The 26,303-nt window shown below is 40.1% G+C and overlaps 1 protein-coding gene across 5 annotated transcripts in view; it reads right to left on the reverse strand.

Annotated features, from left to right (window-relative positions):
• ATG7 (autophagy related 7) overlaps positions 1 to 26,303 on the reverse strand; it is a 245,173-nt gene that overhangs the window by 88,749 nt on the left and 130,121 nt on the right. For 4 of the 5 annotated variants that reach the window (XM_012655167.1, XM_012655163.1, XM_012655164.1 and 1 more), the window contains one exon: positions 21,581 to 21,703. In XM_012655167.1, coding sequence (XP_012510621.1) covers positions 21,581 to 21,703 — 123 coding nt within the window. Of the gene's footprint in view, positions 1 to 19,479; positions 19,738 to 21,580; positions 21,704 to 26,303 lie in introns of those variants that run through there. The other variant, XM_012655166.1, reaches the window with a different exon arrangement.

Consider the following 26,303-nt stretch of genomic DNA (forward strand, 5'->3'; position numbering starts at 1 on the left):
CATTGTCAAGTTCCAAGTCCTAATCCTGGTCTCCTCGCCCAAGTCCCATCAGATCTTGTTGGTTATGATTGGGTCATATGCCCATTTCTGAACTGATCGTTATGGCCAGGGAAATACGATGTGTTGATTGTCTTGAGCTTTAACTACCATGTTCCGACCCTAAGCCATGGTTTCCATCAGAAAACCACATGGGATGACAGTGAGGTCCTGGATGGTCTTGGAGTAAAATCAAGGTAACTATTAGGAAGAGGAAATTTTCCTAGGCAGGAAAAACAACAGATACCCATTCTAGTCTCTCTTTTAAAGAGCTCAGTGTCTCTCTAGGGAAACCTTAATAAAAACGCTGGTCAGATCTGCTGGCAAGATAGTAAAGAAAATACTATCTAAATGGAAAAGCTCAATTTAGCAAGATCCAGGTTGAAATGATAGTAACATTTATTTACATGGAAATTTCTCTAATGTTGTATACTTTTTCCTAGATAATTCTCATAAAACCCTTGTGAGGAAAGGTTACATCTATGAAATCTAGAAACCTTTAAGGTGGAACAGTCAGCTGAGCAGGGCCAGCTGCCAGTGGTTTTCCATGCCTGTTTCAGACTCCAGATGTCCCCCTCCTGCACTCCCCTGTCACCAAGGATATGCTCAGACCTTAGAAGTCCTGACATGTGGATGCAAGCAGACACAGGGCAGCCCACCCAGGGAAGGGACACACAATTGCCAATTCACACAATGCAACGTGAATTGTCTATTTTCATAAGGGCTACTCCAAGAGAGATTATTTGTGGGCAGAAAAACTCATGCAAGAGCCAAATGAATTTGCCCCACATAGAAGACAAAGAGCTTGGAACATCACTGAAATGAGAAAAATTAGCCAAAACAGCTGTAGCACTTGAGGATCTTTTAAATAGCCTCCTCCTGCCTACTTCTCCACCCTTTTCTAGCTGTTCTCTCTCACTCATTACATACTGACTGAGGTTTTGCTATTGTTGGCTCAAAGGGACAGCCGAGGCTGGGAAATACTCTTTTTAGCAAGCAAATCATTTTATCCCTCTGAGTTTTCTGGTATTATCTTTCATGAAGATGGCTCTGGATCATGCTGAGAATTACTCTGAAATTTCTTGGCTTGTTTCTAGGAGGAAAAGAGGTTAACGAAGCTTGTGGACAGGCCTTTACACACTTTAAGGACATTCAGTGCTTGGGCACATGCAAGAAGGTCCACACCCCCATCTGTTCTCCTTTGAGGGAATCCAGAGAACTCTCAGCCCCTGGTCAGACATCAAACTGACCAGTCCCTCCTTTTACTATACAGGGAATCTTCCAATTTGAGTGTGACTCTCCCCAGGCATGGTGGACAGAGCTGTAGCTACTCCATGCTTGGTAAGAAAGTAGGGATTATTTGCTCCTAACACCCTTTTCGGGTTTTAACAGATTGCTCAGGTCAACAGTAACTGGGCCCGCTCCTCACTGGACTGCCCCACTGCACCTGCCGATGAGAACATGCACTTTGGCAGATAAGAACTGGTCCGCCCTTGGGTTGGCAACTGGTACACAGCAGGTGCTTAATGAAGGCTGGTGAAATGTGGAATATTGCTGGTAACAGGGAGATGTTACTGTGCATTAAAGAAATACTAGAGATGGGTCTTAACACTAATATCTGCAATAATTGTCTCCTATCCACAAAAGTGTTCATTTCTTCTACTCTATAAACCTCAGTCCCCCAATCCTAAGGAATTGTCATCTCTAAGGTGACTCAGCTTTTAAAATGGCCTTTATTGTGGATCTCAAGCCTAGGTAATCAAGCTATGTTAACTGATTCTGCATTCCTCCAGGGCTAACTCCACAGAACTCTACTGGATCAGATTAGCACGAAGCCCTTAGTCCTTTCCCTACTATATTGTTTGCTGAAGTGTCTAGTGGACCTTTTTATGGGTTTCATCTTCTTGTTCATTTTTAAAGTAACAGCCTTACTGAGATAGAATTCATTCAGATACCATAAATTCACTCATTTAAAGTGTACAACTTGGTGGTTTTTGGTATATCTAGAGTCGTATAATCAAGTCACTCCCTGTTTCCCCCCCAGCACCTCCCCGCAAGTCCTTGGTAAACGCTAATCTATTGTTATATCTCTGTGGATTTGCCTATTCTGAACATTTCATATAAATGGAATCTCATTTTTAAAAATGTTATATTTTCTATGGATGCCAGTTCTTATGCTAGGTAGGAATCACAAACTTGGGTGAAAACTGTGCCTGCCTTCAAAGTCCGACAACAAATGTCTGCTGAGCACAGAACTCCCTGGGTTTTCTCTTGGGCACAAAAGCCACACTCATATCAAGTGGCAGAGGCCCTTTGTACCAGTGATAGACTCACACACCAGGAGGCCCGTCATTCTCCTTGGGCTGAACTGTGGTAGGTAGATGCTACCCAGGGCTCCATCTCATGTGATCGGGCCTAGAAATGTTGACCTTTACTTCTATTTTGTCAAGTTCCCATACCTGGCCCTTTTCAAAGGGGAGACACCCTCCTTGGTAAAAATTCAGAAGTTTTGGTTTTTAAATGTATGCATCCAATTTGTCTTTTTCATCCCATTAAGATCAAAGGAATATTCCTCTTGGGTTTCCGATAAGGTAGTTGAGATTTTCCTGTGCCATAATGACTATACTTAGCACATACGATGGGGGTGTAGTGAGGTCTCCCTATAGATCTTGAAAATAAGATTAGCCTTGAAGGAGGGCATTAGCAAGAGCTGGCGTGCCCGTAGGCCAGCAGCCATGCATAGAAGTCATTCGCGGAGGAGACTGCAGAAATGTAGTTGAGGAGACGGGCAATTCCAATTGCAGTCAAAATGACAAAGCAGTGGTCTCAGAAAATATGATTTTAACTAAGAAACCTGGAACCTATATAACTCTAAAAGACTGTTCACAGATGGTAGCAGGGCCCATGTAGAGTTGCAACTGTTTAGAAATTGGCAAGGCTGTCCCTCTGGAGAATAGACCTCTGTGGTAAGTGAGGTATCACGGCTCTGTGAGGCGAACACCGAACCTTCCAATTACCAGTTGTCTCCCCATCTACGTGTGGGGAGTAACAAAACAAACTGAGCTGCCCAGTTCATATGTCAATGTCTTGTGAGTCTGGTCTGTGGGAGTTAGTCCAGAGGCACTACAAAGCAGTAAAGAACACAGGCTCTGGAGACAAACTACCTGGCTCTAACGCTTACTAGCTGCATGGTCTTGGACAACTTACTTAGCCTCCATATGCCTCAGTTTCCTCATCTGTGAAACAAAGTGGTTATGAAGATTTAGTGAGATAATCCAAATAAATGCTCAGTACAATGTCTGGGACATAGCAAGCTCTCAGAGGTTAGCCATTACCTCACTGTCCACAGGAGAAACAGACCACCCTGTGAGTTGGGGAGGCCCCAGGAGTCCAAGTGAAAGCAGAGATTTGTCCATGGAGGGCCAAACACAAACTTGATGCTGTTGAATTTACTTTAACTCCAGGGCTTCCATGCCTGTTCAACTCTTACATACGATTCAAAGTGAAAATGTTGTCTCAGTAGTTAGCGTGTTTTTTGTATATAATTGGGTTTTTTTGCCCTGCCATTCAACTAACGTATATTATTCTGAGTACTTATGTGCAAAGCACCTTTTAGTCTATGAGGGTACAAACGGGTCCTTGCCCTCCAGAAGCTTAACATCTAATTGGGAAGAGAGGACTAGAAAGCCACACAGTTGTCTGCGGCCACCCTGTCCTGACTGCGCCGGATCCTGTCTGCCCTCGGAAGCTAAACAGGGTCAGGCCCGGTATTTGGATGGGAGAAAGCCACACAGTTAACTGGTGATTCAAACATATTTGTTAGATTTAGGCCAACCATCCGTTTGGTGCTCGATTTTCTACTAAAGAGCCATAAGCAAGAGAAGGGCTAGGAAAATCACTCCATCTAGAATGACTCCATCCTATGGAATATGGGACGCTTTCAGTACACTAAACTGAAATCAACTGTCCTCTCTCTCCCCCTATGAGGCTCAATCTCTCTCCTTTCCATCCCCTTCAAGGTATGGCCAAGTACTGTGAAGGCCCTGGGACCTTTCAGCCTCAAATTTTCAGCCTCGTATTTTGGCCGCCTGTGGTAGCAGTGGGTGAAGGCAGATGCAGCAGCCTCCACACTACAAGTTCACACTGCGTTCCTGCGCAGCGCCTTTGAAGATTCGTCCAATTACTGCTTTATGCCATCTCTCCCTCCTATTCATGAGTGCAGTGAGGGGAAGGATAGTGGGCTTTGTTCATCATATCATATGGTATCCATCCCCTGCCCCACAACCATGACATTTTCTTTTTGTGACATTTTAAATACAGTTCTGGGGTTCTCTCAGGTTCCATGGGGTCTAGTTGCTACATTTTAAGTACATTACTCTGGTGTAAGATGTCAAGTAGGGGAGAGAGGCCCCCAGGGTCTGCCTTGCATTTTGTGGACAAACATCCAGAGACAGGGAACACTGGGAGGCTCCATTCATTTTGGAACAGCCCCCAGTTTACTGATTGTTCTGTTGCCTCAAGAAATTCATAGCACCTTCAGGCAGGGGAACAACAGTGTGGCATTTATTGAAATCTACATCTGGTAGCAATTTGTTCAACAGCAACCAGCTTTCCCCGCATCCTTCTCTTCAATCGAATAATCCACAGGGGCCCATAATACCCCACAACTGTTCATTTGTGCAAGGCCTACATTGTGTTGTTTATGTTCCTAATTACAGATCTGGGTTTATCAACAAGTTTCATCCTGGCAGGTAATTTTTTAGACTGCTGAGGACACTAAAGGCTCTTGTCCTGAGGCAGAGGCGCTGTCACTGACCATGGCCACCTGGGCTGAAAGACAAAGCCGCACACTGACCTCAGGCTCCCCGGCTCCCGAGTCCACACTTGGTCAGCAGAAGCAGCCAGAGCACCGCTCCTCCCCACCCCAAGAGGTGAGGCCTCACGACGGTGTGCGGGAGCGTGGAAGGAGGAGTAGCCAAGCTTTAACCTAGAATGAGACTTCTGTGTGCTCTGGAGAAAGGAAGCAGCACTATGCGCCCATCTCAGAGACACTTCTTTCTTCCCTCCTTCCTTCCTTCCTTCCTTCCTTCCTTCCGGCAGTGGTGAGGGAGACTATGCAGCCAGTTTGCTAAAAGACTCAGTGAATAAAGAGTTCTTCTCTGCTATTTGTGGTTAGGTGAGAAGACGGGTAAATCTAGAAAGCAGGGTGCATCAAGCTTAAGGGCAAACCTGGGGACTGGAATTTCATGATTTGCACTAAACTTCTTAATATGAATTGCCTGTAGAAAAGCGGAATTGTTTGAAAGGGACGGGAACAAACGTGGGAATAGAATTAAGAGTAGAATGGGCTTAAAATGAACTTCTGTCACGTGTGTCCAACATCCATCCACCCATGTCAGCCCCCCCTTTGGGAGGGGGGTCTGTCCCCCATCACTCCAACCATGTGGTTCTGAGGGAGGCTGCCAATCGTCACACCCTGCCATTGGCCCAAGCTGGCCAATCACAGCAGCCCTTCCCTGTCTGGTGTAAGCAGTCCTGAGAAGGCATGTGACCTAGGTCTGGCCAATCACAGTCCTTATCTGGGATTTTCCTTTTGCTGCCACTCAGAAAGATTTCTTAAAGGAAGAATAAGATTTTGGAGTTATTTGAGGCCATGTGTCTTGGTACATGGGGAAAAAAAGAACCTATTGGCAGTGAGAGAGAGAATAAAGCCAACAGAGAGAGAACTGAGATGAGCAGTAAAGACAAAGATGGTCTTGACATTAAATCTCCCAATCTAGGATCCTTGGAGCCAGGATGCCATGGCCTGGTTTCATGAAGCAACTCTTCTATGCTAAAACCAGTTCAAGCTTTTGGTTTCTGTCATTTGTAACCAGGGTACAGATGGCTACAAAAGGTTTTTCATTAAAAATGATTGCTATGATGATAACTAAATAAATATAAGTAAACACACTCTGAAAAACATAAGATGCACCCAAGTGTCAGATATTGACTGCATGTGATACAGTTATGAGTGGCAGATGGGCACTAGAAAATGCCAATAATCTGATGTCAGGCAGTGAATTTTAGAAAACTTTTTATTATGGAGACCTGTGAAGATAGACAGATGGAATGGTATGATGCCCTCTCATACCTCCCCAGTAACCAGCGACCCATGGCCCAGTCCAGGAGAGCAATAGTTTTAACCAACTCCCCCTAGAGCACAGTTGGTTCACCGTGACTGTACCAGGGTTCCAGGCCTGAGCTGTCCCTTGACTGACTGGATTTAGAGGTAGGGCCCCTGGTAATGGGGTAGAATCTTAAAGGAGGAAGTCAAAAGTCAGGAATTCATGAATTCATGACCTTTGTCAGGCTTGTAGTCTGCCCAGACACCATGACCTGGCATGTGCCTCATTCTTTTAAAGGCTCATTTATGATGTCTTAATATTGTCCTTGGATGTATATCTTGTCATGGTAAGTATCAATGTAAGAAAACTCTATTAGTGTTGAAAATAAACCAGCTACAAAAAAGTATTTTGAATGTTAATACCAAGTTTCCCCTATGGGCTAAATTAAGGGGTTTCCTCCCTTTTATAATTCATTTACAAAAACGGATCATAGTCCTACAAAGAAATAGTCCTCTGGTGTACTTAATTCAGGGTACAGATAAGGAAGATGGTCAAAATCATGAAATCTAGGCATTAATGAGTTATTCTATCATTATCATAGAATGTTAGGTTGGCAGGGAATATAGTAATCTCCAACCTAATTGAATCAGGCTTTCTAGTGCAGGTGTGGTCTAAACACTAGTAATTTTAAAAAGCACCCCAGATGATTCTGATGGGCAGCCAAGATTGAGAACCACTGCTCTAACCCAGCCAATATTTTTGTTTAGCAAATGAGGATGCTGAGGCCCAAAAGTATGGGACTCTGACCAAGTCAAACATCTGGGATCAGAACACAGGTTGCTGGGCTCCATCCTATTTTTCAAGTAAATAACTAGGTCATCCTATTGTGCTTCCTTTTAACAGGCTATATTAAGTATAACATACAAGAATTTTTAGAGTTGAAGTAGAGAAATAAACCATCAGGAAAGAAGAATCCATATAAGTAATAAATATAAAATGTTTAACCACATGTTGATCAGGAAAGTGCCAATTAAAAGCCTAATGTGATACTGTTACACACTTAACAGACTGGTAAAAATTTAAAAATATGACAGTATCCAGATTTTGGCAAGGATATAAAAAGACACAGAAACTCCCATATACTACTGGTAACCAGGTAAATTGGTAAATTGCTTTGGAAGACAATTTGTCATGATCTAATAAAGTTGAAGATGCATATTTTCTATGACCCAACAATTCTGGTCCTAGGTAAGCAACCTAGAGTATGCATTCCCAATGGGGGTGATGTCACTCCCCGACCCAAGGAACAAAAATGGTGGCCCTCCAAAGCTCACCCTACCCAATAAAATCCTATTCTTCAGTATTAATTAAATTTAAATCCTAAATTTTGGTATTAAATTTTTTCCCTAGGAGGAGTGATAATGAAAAAAAGGTTGAGAAATAATGACCCAGAGAAATGTTGCACATGAACCCTGGGAGATACATACAGCAATGCTCCAACCAGCACTCTTTCTTACAGTCCCAAACTGGAAGGGCTACAGACATCCATCTATAGTACAGGAGAAATTGTGGTATATCCAACACAAACAAACTTCAGCGGCACATGACAACATCGGTAACCTTCACAATGTAGAGCAAAAGAAGACGCAAAAGATTATATATGGCATAATTCCATTTATAAGAGTTCAAAGCCGGGCAAATGGACTTATATTGTTTAGGGATCCCATACACCAGACTGATGCTATAAAGAAAAAGCAGTTACTTTAGGGCTCTAGTCAGGGAGCAAAACATGAGATGCCTGAAGGGCAATAGGATATTTTTTCACCTGGGTGTTTATATCATAATTGTTCTTTAAATTACATATAATGTTTTATGTTTTTTATATGTTATAGCTCATTTGAAAACATTAAAATATTAAAAAAAGCAGGGAGGAAATTTTATCTTTGTCATTTTAATTGTCCTAAAGCATTGTTTGGACCAAGTTATTCCTCCATTCTCAGGTAATAATACAAACCACCTCAAATGTGCATGGTGCTTTCAGACTTTCATTTACATAATTTCATTTGCACCTCAGCATTACTAGGAAGGAGTGAGTCAGAATCCAATTCTCAAAGGAGGTAATTGCTTAAGTTAGACTGGTAGGAATACCAGGCCAGTCCCATGGGAAAGGAAACAGGTTTTGACAAGCAGGACCAGTTGAACAAAGTCTAGAGGTGGGAGAAAGCGCAGCACCAGAACAGACGTATGCACGGCTGAGCTGAAGGGAACCTGGGGACACACTAGAGGAAAAGCTACATTGGCTGTCCTTTTAAGGAGTTACTTTCAAAACAGGTAAGAATGTTCTTTTTATTAAAAAAAAAAATCACAATTTTAAAAAAGGGCTGTCATGAGTGACACATGTAGGACAACTCAATTGTTCTTCGTGTAGAATCAACATCAAGAGATTTTGGAAGCATAATTTTTTGATAGTTGGGCAGCTGGTGACCGCAAAATAAAATAAAATCACAATTTAATCAAGCAGTTGCCATTGTTCATATTACTAAGTTTTTTACACAGATTTTTTGAAAGATAAAATGTATTCTTATACCCTGACTGAAATACAATAGTTCTTTATAGGTTCTTCTACAATAAAATCATGTGTTACTAATCTCTTTGACACTCAAATATCCATTTAACATGAATTACAATTTTAATAGTTAATGATTAAAGTTCAAGACATCTATATTCTAAGCCCCATAATATTATATGTCTAGAAACTTTTTTTTTTTTGAGACAGAGTCTCACTCTTTCACTCAGGCTAGAGTGCAGTGGCATCATGATAGCTCACTGCACGCTCAAACTCCTGACCTCAAGCAATCCTCTTTCCTCAGCCTCCCGAGTAGTTAGGACTTACAGGCATGCACCACTGTACCAGCTAATTTTTTTTGTGTGTGGTTTTTTTGTAGAGACAGGGTCTCACTATTGTTGCTTGGGCTGGTCTAGAACTCCTAGCCTCAAGCCATCCTCCCTCTTTGGCCTCCCAAAGTGCTGATTATGGGTGTGAGGCACCATACCTGGCCCAGAAACATTTTTATTAAAAGAAAATCTATAGTGGTTGTCCAGTTGGTTCACTTGTATTTAGCTTACAATAACTAATGTTTATATTACACTTCTAAAGATTTCAAAGCACATAACACCACCGACTTTGTGGGGTAAGTGTTATCATATTTTACAGATAAAACCCAGAGAAGAGGAAGTGATGCAACTAGTGAATGGACCAAGAGTGAATTCCTACGCTTCAGAACCCACATCCTAGGTTCCTTCCATTAGACCACCCTGTTTCTAGGCCCATGCTGCTAAGGGCTAAAGACAGCTCAGCTTACCATGATTTCAGCCATCATGGCATTAATGCACAACGTTTTATTTCCACAGGTTATCATTAAAAGAAAGGGGAGAAAGGCAAGGGGGAACAGAGTATACATAAACCAATATTTGGGTACAGAAACTAGAAATAGTTATCTCTAAAATGTTGGTTCTGAATTCGTGCTTTAAAATATCAATTCAATGCTTAGAGCTGAAGTTAGACCAGAATAGCATAAATGTTGTATGTGTGTGCCTTTCATGAAAGTGAAATATTTTAGAAATTCTTTTTAAAGCCAAATTTATTTCTTTTAAATAAAATGCTAGACAGAATTAGGTATAGCCTCTCCCAAAGAGGATTCAAGTAGGCTAAACACAAATACTTTAAGTTAGCAGCAAATTAAAACAAAAAAACTCCCATAGCAGTTTACTTATTTGTAATTAGGAACTCAATAATTTTGTCCTACAACAATAAGATATAGATATTTCTAGCTTAACACTGATTTTTTTTTTTTTTTTTTTTTTTACTGGGCAGCTGAACAAAAGCAAGTGGGGGCCAACTCTTAATTTCCCTTTATAATTTAGGGAAAAGTAGAGGCCAGGAAGAAAGAAGCTATCTGTTAGCTGCTCTTTTCCCAATGGTAAGTCCAGAGATGGAACCAGAAGTTCATCAGCAAGTAAAATCTCATCCCCACAGATTTTATTAGAAGCCAATTTAAGAGTAAGAAATCACAGTGATGCTGGCTGACCAGGCCCCAGGATGTACAGAGAAAGAAGTCATGCTATCTGAGAATGCAGTTGTAAGGAAATAGACAAAAAGCGAAACTGCTTTTGGAAACTGCTCAATGTGAAAGTAGACATACTCTCTATAAAGCTGGATGCACCTGTATCATCTTCCTCTCTGCTCCCAGCCTTATGAAGTGTATTGTAAACTTTAGGATGTAGACAAACACTGAGCACAGCAAGGTTTAACAATGTCCGATGAACTTAAGTCAATCCACTTCTCTGAGCCTCAACAACCTCACTTGTAAAATGGGATTATATCCATCTCATAATAATCTTGTGGGCATCAAAAGGGTAGGTTCAAAGGTGCCTAAAAATCATAGATAATGTAGTCAACATTAGTTGCTATAGCTCTCTTGGTACTTTTCACCAGAGATCTTGGATGCTGTCATGCTGTGGATCATTCTGGAATGCCTTCTCTTGTTCTCCTCTCCTACACTTGGCAGTTCCAACCTTCAAGGCCCAGCTCAAAGCCTAACCCTTACCTGGAGCCCTCTCTCACACCGTATTCTGCTGAAACCCTGCAGAACTCACTGAACCACGTACATACCCACCACCCTCCAGTCTCAGTTACTTTTCCATCCTACCTCCCCAACTATACCACGTCTGCTGAAGGCCTGGCTTGTACCTCTTTGATTCCCACACCACTGGGAACTTGGCAAAGGGTTGATAAATATTTGTTGACTGATAGAGCCATGACAAAACATCAACAACATTTAATTTTAAAAAATACATACTTTAGGACATTTCACATTCCCTTCCCTCCCTGCTCCCCCATAGCTAACTGAGAAGCAAGATGGATCAAAACTAAGAGCTCAGAACCAAAAATCAACTTAATTTTACAGTCACAATATGGAAACCCCCCAAATTCAACACTTAGCAGCTGTTATGTTTGCAAATGAGAAGAGTCAGCTATAAAAATATAGCACTTAGGGCAAACTGCAAGGACACCTCCCAGGAAAGCCTCCACTGCTGATGCAAAGTCAGGAAGTGGGCTCAGCAGCACCCGTGGCCAGAGCTCTCCATTTCCTGATCCCCAAGAATTCCTTTAGTTTTCACTTTCTCTCTGACAGGCTAGATCTTGGAAAACCCCTCCTACCCAACAAAATGCACTAATTTATCTTATTATTTTAATAATTCAAAGGGATTCATAACTGTGAATCAGAGCTTCTGATGCAGTCTGGCAAACCAGTATGCCATTCCACTCTGAGACAACAGAATTTGGTTAAAAACCAAAAAATCTTGAGTAGTTGGCCAATGTAATCTTCTCAAGTCTTAAATGTTTTATTTCTGCTTGGTTTTTCAAAATACTGTAAATAGCTTTCACAGTCTCATTCCTACTTCCTCAAAAGCCTCCGGCACTGGGGACCCTGGGTAAAGGATGGGTAGGCACCTGCTCAGGGCTGGCTGGCTCTTGGGGCTGTCCAATCAGACCAGGATGCCCGGGAGACACCCAGAGAAGCAGCTCAGCTGGAAGAGGGCTGCCTGAAGCAACAGGACCTCTGGGGCATGTTACTTAATAAGATAATAATGGTCTCCTCATTTAGAGAAGAGGATGAGGGTGTCAAGGGAGTTGAACAGATACACTTAAGTTTATATACCAAGTGACTGTGCTTAAGTATTACCGGAAAAAACTCTTAAGTGTAAAGTTACCAACTTGAGAAAAAAGCAAACAATGGTTTAAAATCCTGTGAACTACTGGGAAAACTGGGACACGTACTGGACTTTAGATGTTATCACAGAATTATTGTTCACTGTTCTCCGATGATACTGTTTACACTGAAGAATGTCCATATTTTAGGAGATTCATGCTACAAATTTAGGGGTGAGGTATCTCTGTATATGGAACTTGCTTTCAAATGGCTCAGCAAAGGAGAAAATGTGTAAGTGTGTATGTGATGTGATGTGATGCTGAGGGAGGTGTGGGTGTGTGCATGCACGCACTCAGAGAGAGAGACCCAGTGTGGCAAAACGTTAATTGTTGAATCCAGATAGAAAGCATATGGGAGTCCACTACACCTTTCATTCAACTTCACTGTGCGTTTGAGAATTTTCAAACTCAAAAGACTTTTGCGGGGGATAGGAGGGGGAATCCTGGGGTAAAGAGGGAAATTTTAAAAATTCAGACCCAGATTGGGATTTGGATCTTTCAAATACCTCCTTAAATTTACAAAAATAGATAGCAAAGCACTCTCATCTTCCCCTAACCCCTCCATCTGTGGTATTTTCCATGGCTGTGGCTGACATCTTGAAATTCTCTCTCCTCCCAGAAACATTCAAGGGAGGCATTTGGGCCCCTTTCGTACTTCTCCCCAGGATTACAGGCTATCCATAGTACAAAAAAGGGACAAACAAGGTGAGCAGAGATTACTGCTTTGAAAACTGAAGCACAATAAAAATGGAAGCGATCCTTATCATAATCTACACAAAATTCATTCCTATGAACAATGGGCCAACACCCTGTGACAGCCTGTCACAGGCAGAAAATCCATCTCTCTGCATGCTGAGAGCCAGAGAAAGAAGAGGGGAGAAAAGACGAAGTGCCTAACTATGTGCCTAAGGGCTGTACGCTTCCTCACATTCTCTTAAACATCCATATTGATACGTAATTCACACACCACACAATTCATCCATTTAAAATGTACAATTCAATGGTTTTAGTATTTCACAGTTGTGCAACCATTATTGCTAAGATTAGAACATTTCATCACCTCAGAAAGAAACCCTTCCCTGTAAGCAGCCACTCCTCATTTTCCCCTAAATGCCCACTCCCACACTCTGGCAACCATTAATCTGCTTTCCAACTCTACAGATTTTAAAATTCTGGATAGTTCATATATGAAATCCTACAACGTATGTAGCCTTTTGTGACTGGCTTCTTTCACTTAGTGTAATGTTTTCAACATTCATACACACTGCAACATGTATCAGTAGTTCTTTCGTTTTTACTGCCTAATGTTCCATTGTTATTCCAGTGTGATATCCACATTTTATTCATCCATTCATCAGGTGATGGATATCTGGGTTGTCTCCACTTTTTGACGATTATGAATAAATAATGGTGTTACAAGCACTTGCATACAAATTTGTGTGTACACGTTTTCATTTCTCTTGGTTGCATATCTAGGAATGGAATTCCTGGGCCATATGGTAATTGTGTTTAACTTTTTAAGGAACTGCTAAACTGTTTCCCAAAGTGGCTGCACAATTTTACATTCCCACTAATTGTGTATGAGGGTTCCAATTTCTCTATATCCTTGTCAACACTTGTTATGGTCTATTTTTTTGATTATAGCCATCTTATTGGGTATTAACTGGTATCTCATCAAAGTTTTGATTTGTATTTCTCTGATGGTTTTGAACATCTTTCACGTGATTTTTGGACATCTGTATATCTTCTTTGGAGAAATGTTTATTCAGATCCATTGTCTGACTTTAATTGAGTTACATGTCTTTATATTATTGAGTTGTAAGTGTTCCCTATATATTATGGATACCAGTCCCTTATCAGACATATGATTTGCAAAAAGCTATTTTCTCTCATTCTGTGGCCTGCCTTTTTGCATTCTTGAAAGCACAGAGTTTTAAATTTTGATGTAGTCCCCTTTCTCTATTTTTTCTTGTTAGGTGCTTTCTTATCTAATGCTCATGGTAATTGTGAGGAGTAGGAATCATTAATCCCAGTCTACAAAATTATGAAAATGAAGCCAAATGAAGTTAAGTAAATGACCCAAAGTCTACACAGGGCCACTGCACATGGTCCTGCCTGGTACAACCTACACAGCGGAACACAGTAGTCTTGGCTGTATGTTGGAGCTGGGATATGAACTCAGACCTTCTGAGCAGGCCAGAGTTCTGGCACTCACACACTCTGAGCATTAACAGTGTAAAATGGCTGATTTTTAAAGAAACTCCTCAGATATATACTCAACCTTCTAAGGATGCTGCCATTACTTAAAATGATGGGGCTTCGGAGCTCATCTTTGGAAGCTGTACTGAGAGGTGGTGAGTGGTGTGTTTCATGAACATACGGAATTATGGTCAGAGTGGACTTGAGTTTATTAAGAAGCCAAAAATCCTGGGTGCCAAGTCCATAGAATGAGGCAAGTTATTAGGCTGGATTATACCATTTTGGATTTATATGTCCCTCTACACATGCCAGTCAATATGAAGTATGAGAAATGTTTTATTAAGGCTTAAAATAGATCTAAATCTCAAAACAGTGTGTCCAAAAATTTTTCTAGCAATGGCAGCCAGATATAATAGATATCAAAGAATATTTACAAACGTATAAAAGGTAATCGCTTTGTTACATTTTTAAACATTTTAATATAAAGCAGGACCATCTTTTTCCTTCTTGCTTACACCTGGTATATTTGAATCAAAATCACTGAATTAGTAGAGCTAAAAAGGATCTCACATATGGTTCAATCCCCTCATTTTAAGCAGGGAAACAGGCACAAAACACTGAAGTTCTCATTCAAGGTTACTCACGAGAACACACGAGAACCAGGACTAAAATTTCAGGACTCGGTTCCCATGTTCTATTTCTTAATGTTAGCTGTCTTTACTTTGCTTTTAGCATTTATGATCTTTCCCCTTCTCTTTCTCCCATAGACCTTTAAGTGGATTATGCCATCCAAGACTCCTTTTCTGAAGGGTGGGGAACTCTGCCCAAACTTCATTGTCTATTCTCCAGTTGGATTCTTCCCTAATACCAATTTATCTAAACATTTCAAATCCATGTAGATAACTCTGACAGCAAATAAAAGGAACAAATTTTATAAAGTGAGTTCTAAACGAGATACTGCCAAGCTCTATTTAAAAAACCAGGCTCTGGTTTCCAATCTAAGAATTAAATGGCTTTCTGCCTGTTTCTGCCTTTCCTCCCTCACTCAGGAGAGAGGGCCAAGGCTGAGCCTTGAGGGATTGCTTCACGAGGAAAAATCAAGGCAAGGCACAGTCCCAGGAAGGCCAGTGCAGGTTGGAAGTTAGCTAGCAGAAGTCTCTGGGAAAAGGGAACTGGCTTCATGATCAGGCGAGCTCAGTCCCCAGAGCGATTTCTCTCCGTTGGAAACAGGTCTGAGTGCTGACACGGGGGTTTCCCACAGCTTCGACTGGCCTCTAAAGGCTTATTTGTCATCAGAGGCTCTTGATGAAGCTGTACATAAATATCTGACTGTTGTTAAATACAAAACAAAACAAAAAAATATTCCACAGGAACAAAATCAAAACCAGCTGTGAGGGGGAGAGGCCAAAAACCCAGCGTAAGTGCAAAAGGCTCAGCAGAAACACTTGTTAATTGTGTTATTTACTTTGCTGAATAGTAAATTGCTGTGCCAATGAAGTCATATCACATGACCATAATGTTTTTCATATGACTCTCCTGCTATGAAAAAAATGGGCATTTTATTTTCTAGAATTCTGAGTTCTATAATGGATGAGTCAGGATCTGAATTTTAGTTTGGAATCAAGCCATCAGCTCAGCCCTGTTCATTTCTGCTGGCCTGTTTATGATTTCACAGCCTATGTTATAGTTATTGCTAAACTTTTTTAATGACCATTCATCAATCCCCAAAATCTGCAGAAAGGAAGTTCTGTTTAGCAAAAACTAAAAAAATGCAAATTATATTAATGAAGCACTGTAACTGCAGCCCTGAAATCATAACTACATGGTTCAGCATTCAATACTGATTATAGTCAAGGCAAGAGAATAAAACATAGCCTAAAATTAATCCTGGAATCAGGGAACTTGCAAATTTTCATGAATAAGAATGAAGTATTTCACGGAAGTTTTGGGTTATGGGGTTTGGGAATTTGAATTTCTCAAGGATATACCAATATAGCTTGTTTTATTAACCCTCTTATGAATCAGTCTTCTCTTTAGTTAGATTGACTTGGAAAATATTTTGGTATTTCTCATAGCACCACTTTGAACCCTTGGTTGGAACAAAATAAATACACAGGGACTGATACTTATTCTATTCATAGGAAGAAAAATAACCCTAAGAAGATAAGTCACAGCAAATTTTATGAAACATGGCTAAGGCATTCACACGTTCAATTAGACTGACCCTTTCTTCAACAAATGCAGCAATTTAAAAAATACTTGGTGAGAACCTCAATAGCTCTGCAACTTGCACACCTTGTGGTTCATCAACTTCAAGGTTGTTCGCTTGGGTTCCAAGTATCATAAATAGAAGTATAGGAGGAATAGGAAATCAGAGTTGGTCTCCAAGTATCCAAACCCATTCTCAATAAGAGCCTTGACAATAAAGGTCAGAATTTTATGCAAAATTCTCTAATTCACATGGTAACATTTTAAAAGGGTAGGAAGCTGAGTGGGCCCTTTTCTCCTTGGGGCCTTCTAATCCTTCATGGGCAGAATGTAACTATAATTTGGCAGCTAGACAGGTTATATACAAAGAATATGGGTAGCTGTCCAAGTCCCCTTTGTTATGGACTATAATGTTAGGCAAAGGCAAATGGCATTTATGTGGTAAGTATTTAAAATTTTTAATCTATAACTTCAGATAAAATTAATCTACCATGCACATTTCTCATTTAAATTTTTTTTATTGCATCCTAGCTCTCAGCCTCTCCTCATTGTGCTAAATGGAAGAGGATAATTCTCGTTTATCTGGCTACATCAATTTACCAGTGCTGTTCTTTTTCTCCAAGCTCCATCTCCTTTCCATCTCCAATGCCATCTAGTCACTTTCACTCACTTATCCCACCACCTCCAAATCACTACTACCCAGAACAAATTCATCTTTGTAAGTCTGGGTCGCCAGTATCGACTCTGCATCTTGTACCTTGACCCCTCCTCTGATAAAAACTCACTGCTAATCTCTATAGCAATACAATTATGCCAGTAACCTAGATTAAAATCATTGCCATCATTTTGGGATATTTGATAATGGATGGGGGATGGGTATAAAAATTGGGTTGCATTTGTCAATCTCACTAAATCTGGATGATTCTATCTTCGATATATCTTCTACTGCATTGCTATGTGCTCCTTTCTATGAATAAAAAGGAATTTGTAGTCCCCAGTAGGATTGGCTTTGCACTCCTCCTACATAAAGGGTATTTGGGGGAGATAGACCACAAGTGCTGAAGAATATGGAAAACTTTAATAGCATCAAAACTTTTTTCTTTAAATAAAGAACTATTTACCTTGCTACAACATGAATGAACCTTAAAATCAGAAAGATGCCAGACACAAAGGGTCATGTATTGTTCCATTTATGTGATGTGTCCAGAATAGGCAAATTCATATAGACAGGAAGTAGATCAGTGGTCGCCAGGGGATAGAAGGAGGAGGGTACCAATTAATAGGTAAAGAGTTTGTTTCAGGGACAATGAAAATGTTCTAAAACTTAGAGAGAGTGGTAATGTTGCATGACTCTGAAAATACTAACCACCATTAAATCGTACACTTTAAAAAGGTATGTTCATAATTATAGTATGTGAATTATAATTCAATAAAGATGTTATTTAAAAAACATTATCTTTATTTCAGGTAACTCTGGCTCCAACCATATCAGACTACTTGATTTTGAATGACACACTAAAGACTCTCAGCCTTGGGGACCTTTGTTCAGTTTAGAATGCCCTAGGCCTCTTGCCCTCCCCTTCTCTACTCTTCCTCTGCCAAAATACAACTTTTTTTTTTTTCCTTGCTCTGCTGCCCAGGCTTCAGCGCAGTGGTGTGATCATAGCTCTCTGCAGCCTCGAACTCCTGGGCTCAAGCGATCCACCTGCCTCAGCCTGTGGAGTAGCTACGGCTATAGAAGTGTGCCACCCCATCCCGCTAAGTTTTTTTGTTTGTTTGTTTTTGTTTTTTTAACTTTTTGTAGAGACAGGGTCTCACTATGTTGCCCAGGCTGATCTTAAACTCCTGGTCTCAAGTGATCCTCCAGCCTCGGCCTCCCAAAGTGCTGAGATTACAGGCGTGAACCACTACACTCAATCCCAACTTTTATTTTTAAAAATACCTGACTCATCCTTTAAAACTAATTGAAATACTTATTCTCTTTCTGTGAAGCCTTCTTTGACATCCCTACCATCCTGGGCAGAAGTAACTGCTCTCTCAGCACTTTATAAACGACTAAAACATTTTTGATGATATTAGAGCTCACTATTTACATCTCAGCTTCTCATACTAGATTACGAGCCCATGAGGGTCAGTGTCTCATTAACTTCTGTAATCAATTACTAGCATAGTGTTTGGTATTAAATTTTCAAAAGACATTCAGTAAACTTTTTAAAAAAAATACGTATTTTATAAACAAGATATATAATGATACTATCACATATAATTATCTAGTTGAATCTTTTGAATTCCAATGTTGACTGATGAAAACAGTTAACCTAAAAATGAGAATTCAGCATCTTGACTGTGTTGCTAAAATAAATAAACCTTTCTATGTCAAATGCAGAATTTTGCATTTTTATTACTGAACATCTGTAAACGCACTGGAAATCAGCACGTAAATCAAAACACCTGTAACACACAAACGTGTATACTTTGATATACATGTTTATTTTGCTTACACATACACACACACATACTTTTCAAAGTCATACAAAATGATGTATGCAGGATGATAATTTTTGTTGCTATGAGGTCCTCCAGTGAGTATTGTAGTTTAGACTGTATCTTAAAACATGGTCCTATTTAGAGGTAAAAAAAATAATGACCCTTTTCTAAGACTGAGGTTACAAACTCAAATATCTATCAGGGTCATCACCTGAAGAGAATCGCCTGAGTGGAGAATATCACCTAAAGAATATCTCTGGGCAAGAATCTCACAACACTGTTTGTCTCCAGGAAGGGAACCGTGGAGCTAAGGGACAGGTAGGTGTAGAAGGAAGACTTCCTTTTCACAGAGTATTTTTTACACCTTTAAATTTTGTATCAAGTGCATTATTTATCTATGAAATTTGCTTCTCAGCTCCAGCTAACCATCACTATTAAAGAATGCAGGTCTGGAGTTGCCGGATCTGATTTTTCAAAGAAGTTGGAAAAGGGAAAATTCAGACTTTTATGTAAAACTCATGCTTTTTAAATGTTGGCTTTATTTAAAATTTAACACATACAGCAGGCCAAAAACAACACACCTGCAAGCCATAGCTGGCTCACAGGCCAGCTAGTTTACCATCTCTTAACTAAAATTTGATGTGTGGCTTATGATTCCAAAACTATAAATATAATTTAATGGAGGAAAATTCAAAAAGAAAACTCAGACTTGTGGATGAAACCATACTCCCTTCTGCCCCACCATCTACTGTTCTCTTGAACTTCCCCTTCCTTCTCTTCTGAGTCTTCAAATAAGCTATTAATGTTTGGCCAACTAAAACGCAAAACGTACCAGGTTAAATCAAGGAATCTGCCCATTATCCTAGTATCTGTTCTGTTGTAGAGTGAAGCATGGGGTCAATTCCAAGTTATAATTCTTCTGGCCAACTAAAGAGAAACATATAAATTATTTCAGCTAAGTAGCTAAGCTCCCCCAAGCCATCTCATCAAATGACTGCATGGTTGCAAGGATCTGTAAGTTACCTATCCCACATCATCAGGCAGAACAGCACTGCTGAAAAGACAATATGGCAGGCAATCAAAATCGTCTTCTGAACCCTGTCTGGGAACTCGATCAAAATTCTGGGGGTAAATCTCAAAGTTCTGTAGAGATGACATTCATCTCCTGAAACTGAAGATAAGAGATTCCCTGTGGTTCCAACTACTGGCCATAAGTGGAAGATTGTATCTGTTTAATGCCCAGAGGACATCAAAGCAAGTTAAAGAAGAACTGGCTTCGGTTCTAAGTCTAGCATTAGAGATGTACTATCCTGCCTCCCTGGAGTGCCTGACAAGTTATCCCAATCTTCTACAAGCTCCAGGGGTTTGACTCTGGGATTTCCACATGGTTTTCCTATACTCGGTGTTAGCTCTACCTCTCCAAACAACAGCCCTTTTACCACTGGCTGGTCCAGTATTGAGCCAGGCCATCTATTCACTGACTACTTGGGACCTCCCCCAGTGGTGAGGATGCACAACCTACAGGGGAGTTTATCCATGAACAGGACTAATGGCAACTTGGCTAGTATACTACCCCTGCAGAACACAGGCAGTAAAGGTTTTCCTTATACAGCTTGTAGAAACACTTCATAAGTCACATTTCTAATAGCTTCTTTGCCCAGGTAACCAAGGGAAAAGATGTGGATTTGATCTCATTTAAATCCCACTCATCCATTCTGAGGAATTGTACATTTTGCCAAGTGACTCGAATGGCTCTACCACCATACACAGCATTCCCATTTCTAAGAACACTGAGCATTTGAAAAAAACAAAACGATAATCTATTTTTAAAACTCAGCCTTTAAAAAAGATGATGCAATGACCCAGGATGTTAAGATCTATAAGATATTCTAGCTGAGAGAGAGTAACTCTTTCAGGTTGTGACTGGGGAAGCCATTTCATGATGGGGTTCAGTGGCCTAAGAAGACTGATCAAACTGTGAAATATAAGCTAGGCACGTTCTTTCTGAAGAACACGGCCTAGACAGAATCCAATGTGTTCTTTCTTAAGAACGTGGCCAGAGTTCAATGTCTTCACTGACTTTCTTTTTTTTTTTTTTTTGCGACAGAGTCTCGCTCTGTTGCCTGGGCTAGAGTGCCGTGGCATTAGCCTAGCTCACAGCAACCTCAAATTCCTGGGCTCAAGCGATCCTCCTGTCTCAGCCTCCCTAATAGCTGGGACTACAGGCATGTGCCACCATGCCCAGCTAATTTTTTTTTTTTATATATATATATTTTTAGTTGTCCAGATCATTTCTTTCTATTTTTTAGTAGAGACGGGGTCTCATTCTTGCTCAGGCTGGCCTCAAACTCCTGACCTTGAGCAATCCACCCGCCTTGGCCTCCCAAAGTGCTAGGATTACAGGCATGAGCCACCGTGCCCGGCCCACTGACTTTCATTTTGATATATGGACATTAATGCCAATTTTCCAATGGCCATATGCACACACGGATCTTCAGTAAGGACAAGAGGTACTTGGCAATCAATAGCCTGTACTTCCTTTATCAGTAATTTTGTGCATTAGGCACCTATTGGACAGCAACCTACACACATCAGCATATAGCAATTGCTGAAGGTTCTTTGTTCTCTGATATCCAGCAGACTTATTTAGCTATATTTACTCTAAGTAAAAAAAATTTTAAAAATTGCTTTCTTCCTTTTCCATAATGCTGAATATAAATAGGTTTCAAACACATCAGTCCTCAGTACAGAAAGTTTGTTTTGTTCTTACCTCAGCAGCTTGCGTCTCCTGATGCAGCAATGTAAGACCAGTCAAATCTTCTAAGAAGGAATGTGAAGAATTAAACACCTTGGCGAGGAAATTAAATCCTTCTTGTTCATATTGATCAAGAACCTGTAAAATATTTATATTTTTAAGGAGGTTGCAGATTTGAAATGCATATTAAAAGACTTTTGCTTCTAACAAGCACTTGTCAAAAATGAAACTGAGAATTAGATACAAGGATGATAATACAGTCTGGAAAAAAATGCAATATAGTGGGCAAAAACTGGGAGGGCTTAGTATTTGTCATATTTTTCCTTCTAATAAGGACATCTTCCAGTTCAGATGCCAATTTTTCCCAAATAAAATAAACTTTAATGTAAATTCCAATAAAATAAACTTACTCCATGCAAATTCACTAAAAATTCTAGAAGAGTTAAGATTAGTTACTGGTTCTAAAGTTCACTTGTTAGAAAAATAGCAGGTGAGAGAAGAACCAAGAAAAAAATTTAAAAGGATAAAGGGAAAAAGGAGGGACAAAGGATTTTGTCACAAATGTGACCTACCAGCTAGCTAAATGTATTTTTAAAAATAATTCTAAAATGGAAAAATAAATTTCAACAGACACTTCATGAAAGAGGATATCCGAATGGCCAATACACATGAAAATATGCTCAATGTCACAAGTGGCCAGAGAAATGAAAACTAAAACCATAATGAAATACTACTTCATACCTACCAAAAAGGCTAAAATGAAAGAGGCAGAAAATACCAACTGCTGGCAAGGATGTGGAAGAACCAGGACCTTCACAGAAGTATACAATTGTTGCTTTAGAATTTAACATTTACATGCCTTTTTTTTTTTTTTTTGAGACAGAGTCTCACTGTGTTGCCCGGGCTAGAGTGCCGTGGCGTCAGCCTAGCTCACAGCAACCTCAAACTCCTGGGCTCAAGCAATCCTTCTGCCTCAGCCTCCCGAGTAGCTGGGACTACAGGCATGCACCACCATGCCTGGCTAATTTTTTCTATATATTTTTAGTTGTCCAATTAATTTCTTTCTATTTTTAGTAGAGACGGAGTCTCGCTCTTGCTCAGGCTGGTTTCGAACTCCTGAGCTCAAACAATCCGCCTGCCTCGGCCTCCCAGAGAGCTAGGATTACAGGCGTGAGCCACCGTGCCCGGCCTACACACCTTTTGATCCAGCAATTCTACTCCTTGATACATATACCCAACAAACATGTATACATGTACATCAGAAGACACAAATGTGTCCATAGCAGCACTATTCATAATAGCCTCAAACAAGAAACCACTGAAGTGTCCATCAACAACAGAATGAATAAATGAATTTTATATTCATGCTAAGGAATGCTATACAGCAATGAGAAAAAACTACATTCATCAAATATAATGTGTTCACAAAAGAACGGATAAGTGGTATGTACTGTATAATTACATTTATATAAAGTTAAAAGAAAACGGGCAAAATCAATCTATGGTGTTAGAAGTCAAGATAGTGGTTACTCATGGAGAGATTATAATAGTAAGGGGGCCCAAGGGATGGTCTAGGGTGCTGGCATTTTTTGTTTCTTTATCTGAGTGTTGGTTACGGAAGATGTACTTTTTGAGAGTTCATCAAGTTGAACATTTCGTTAAGATTTGTTTGATTTTTTCTATACATTCTTGTATGACACTTTTTTGTATATATTATATGTTATCCTTCAATAGATTAAAAGATAAAAGGCCAGTAGTCCTAACAAGAGAAAAATAGAACAGCAAAGAGTTCTTAGATGCAAACAATGATTACCACATTTAGGAATTCAGTGATCTCAGGAACTGTGAATTATAGAAAGCAAACAGTGAACCAGGATGCTTCAAAAGTTCTCCCAGAACTCAGAAGAAAAAGATAAAGAGATGAATATTTTAAAAAGGTGGCAGACATTAAGGACAGATCTAAGAAATCAATGATACATGAATAGACTGGAGGAGCAACAATACAAGAAATATTAATAGAAAAAATTTCTCCTTTCAGAAATGAAAATATATGAACCGTTCAATATAGCAATTCCACTTCTAAGATTTTTCATATAGATATAGTTGTGTGTGGGCACAAACACTGATGTTTTAAGGATGTTCACTGAAACGCTATTTGCAGCAATAAAAGATTGGCAAGCACCACCCTTTAATAGGGGACTGATTAAATTATGGTATGTTTACAATCAATTGCATTTTTGTATCTATTAAAAGAGAGGCAGGTCTATAGCACTGATATGAACTGATTTCCAAGATGTAGCAATATATTAAAAAAGCAATATCCAGACTGTGTGTATAGTATTTGTGTTCAAAAAAGTAGAGCGAGAGGGAGGAAGAGAGGGAATTGTACATGAGTATATACTTTAGGACCTATCTAAGCTTGGGAACTGGCAGGATAAGGATAAAAAATACAAAGTCAGAGAAACTGAAGGGCTGGTGAGCACCAGTGAAGGGACTGAGGATGGGCCTTGGCTGGTAAGGAAAGACCCACAGGCTGGTGGAATCAGAGAGACTGGGAGTCCTGGAGAGCTGACCAGGGGATCATTATGATCCTGGCCACATACAAAGTCTAGGCTGATCAGCCACAGGAAATTAATTTGACAACTCGATGCCTGGATAATAAGGCATTTGACAAATAACCAAATCCCTCAGTAATAATCAGATTCCTTACAAACTGGAATGTTATCTTAGGAAAAATGTAAATGGAAATTAAATGATCTTTTTCAAAATGGTAAATACTATGATTAGTGGTCCTTTATTTTTAAAAGAACTCCTAAGCTCAGAACCCCTAAGTTCACTTTATTAGGCTTTGCAGATGCTATTTTTTCTTTTTGTAACAAGTTGAAGGTTTGTAGTGACCCTGGCTGGAGCAAGTCTGTCGATGCCATCTTTCCAACAGCATGCCCCACTTTCTGTCTCTGTGTCACGTTTTGGTAATTCTTGCAGTATTTCAAACTTTTCCATTATTATTATATCTGTTGTGGTGATCTTTGCTGTCACTATTTTAATCATCATAAGGTGCCACAAACTGCACCTATGTAAGATGGTGAGCTTAGATAAATTTGTGTGTTCTGACTGCTCCACCAGCCAGCCATTTCCCTGTCTCTCTCCCTCTCCTTGGGCCTATTTCCTGAGACAGAATAATATTGAAATCAGGCCAAATAATAACCCTACGATGGCCTCTAAGTCTTCAAGTGAAAGGAAAAGTCACGCATCTCTCACTTTAAATTAAAAGCTAGAAATTATCATTAAGCTTAGTGAGAGAGGCATGTAGAAAGCTGAGATAGACCGAAAGCTAGGCCTCTTGTGTCAAACGGTCAGCCAAATTGTGAAGGCAAAGGAAAAGTCCTTGAAGGAAATTAAAAGTGCTACTCTAGTGAACACATGAATGGTAAGAAGGCAGAACAGCCTTATTTTTAATATGGAGAAAGTTTTAGCGGTCTGGATAGATCAAACCAGCTACAGCATTCCCTTAAGCCAAAGTCTGATCCAGTGCAAGGCCCTAACTCTCTTCAATTCTACTACAGCTGAGATGGGTAAGGAAGGTGCAGGAGAAAAGTTTGAAGCTAGCAGAGGTTGGCTGATGAGGTTTAAGGAAAGAAGCCATCTCCATAACATAAACATGCAAGGTGAAGTAGCAAGTGCTGATGCAGAAGCTGCAGCAAGTTATCAGAAGATCTAGGTAAGACCATTGGTGAAGGTGGCCACACTAACAGGAGATTTTCAATGCAGACAAAATAGCCTTGTGTTGAAAGAAGATGCCACCTAGGACTTTCATAGTTAGAGAGAAGAAGTCAGTGCCTGGCTTCAAAGCTTTAAAGGACAGGCTTAACTCTCTTTTGTTAGGGCCTAATGCAGTTGGTGACTTGAAGTTGAAGCAAATGCTCATTTACTATTCCAAAAATCCTAGGGCTCTTAAAAATGCTAAATCTACTCTGCCCATGCTCTATAAATGAAACACCAAGGCCTGCATGACAGTACATCTGTTTACAGCATGGTTTATTGAATATTTTAGGTCCACTGATGAGTCCTACTGCCCCAATACAAAGATTCCTTTCAAAACATTATAGCACATTGACAATGCACCTAGTTACCCAAGAGCTCTGATGGAGATATACAAGGAGATGAATGTTGCTTTCATGCCTGCCAACCCAACATCTATTCTGCAGCCTATAGGTCAGGAGTAATTTTGACTTTCAAGTCTTATTATTTAAGAGAGCAGTCCCCAACATTTTTGGCACCAGGGACCCATTTTCACGGAAGACAATTTTTCCATGGACAGGGGGATTGTTTTGGGATGATTCAAGGGCATGAAATTTATTGTGCACTTTATTTCTATTACTATTACAATGTAACATATAATGAAATAATTATACAACTCACCATAGGTTGGGGACCCCTGATTCAAGAAATACATTTCATAAGGCTATAGCTGCCATAGGTAGTGAGGACTGATGGATCCGGGCCAAGCAAACTGAAAACCTTCTAGAAAGGATTCACCATTCTAGATGTCTTAAGAACATTCGTGATTCATGGGAGGAGGTCAAAGTAACAACAATAACAGGAATTTGGAAGAAGGTGATTTCAATCCTCATGGATGGGCAGGGCGCGGTGGCTCACACCTGTAATCCTAGCACTCTGGGAGGCCGAGGCGGGCGGATTGTTTGAGTTCAGGAGTTTGAGACCAGCCTGAGCAAGA

This window comes from Propithecus coquereli, unplaced genomic scaffold (genome assembly GCF_000956105.1).
Source record: "Propithecus coquereli isolate 6110/MARCELLA unplaced genomic scaffold, Pcoq_1.0 Scaffold461, whole genome shotgun sequence".
Classification (NCBI taxonomy): domain Eukaryota; kingdom Metazoa; phylum Chordata; class Mammalia; order Primates; family Indriidae; genus Propithecus; species Propithecus coquereli.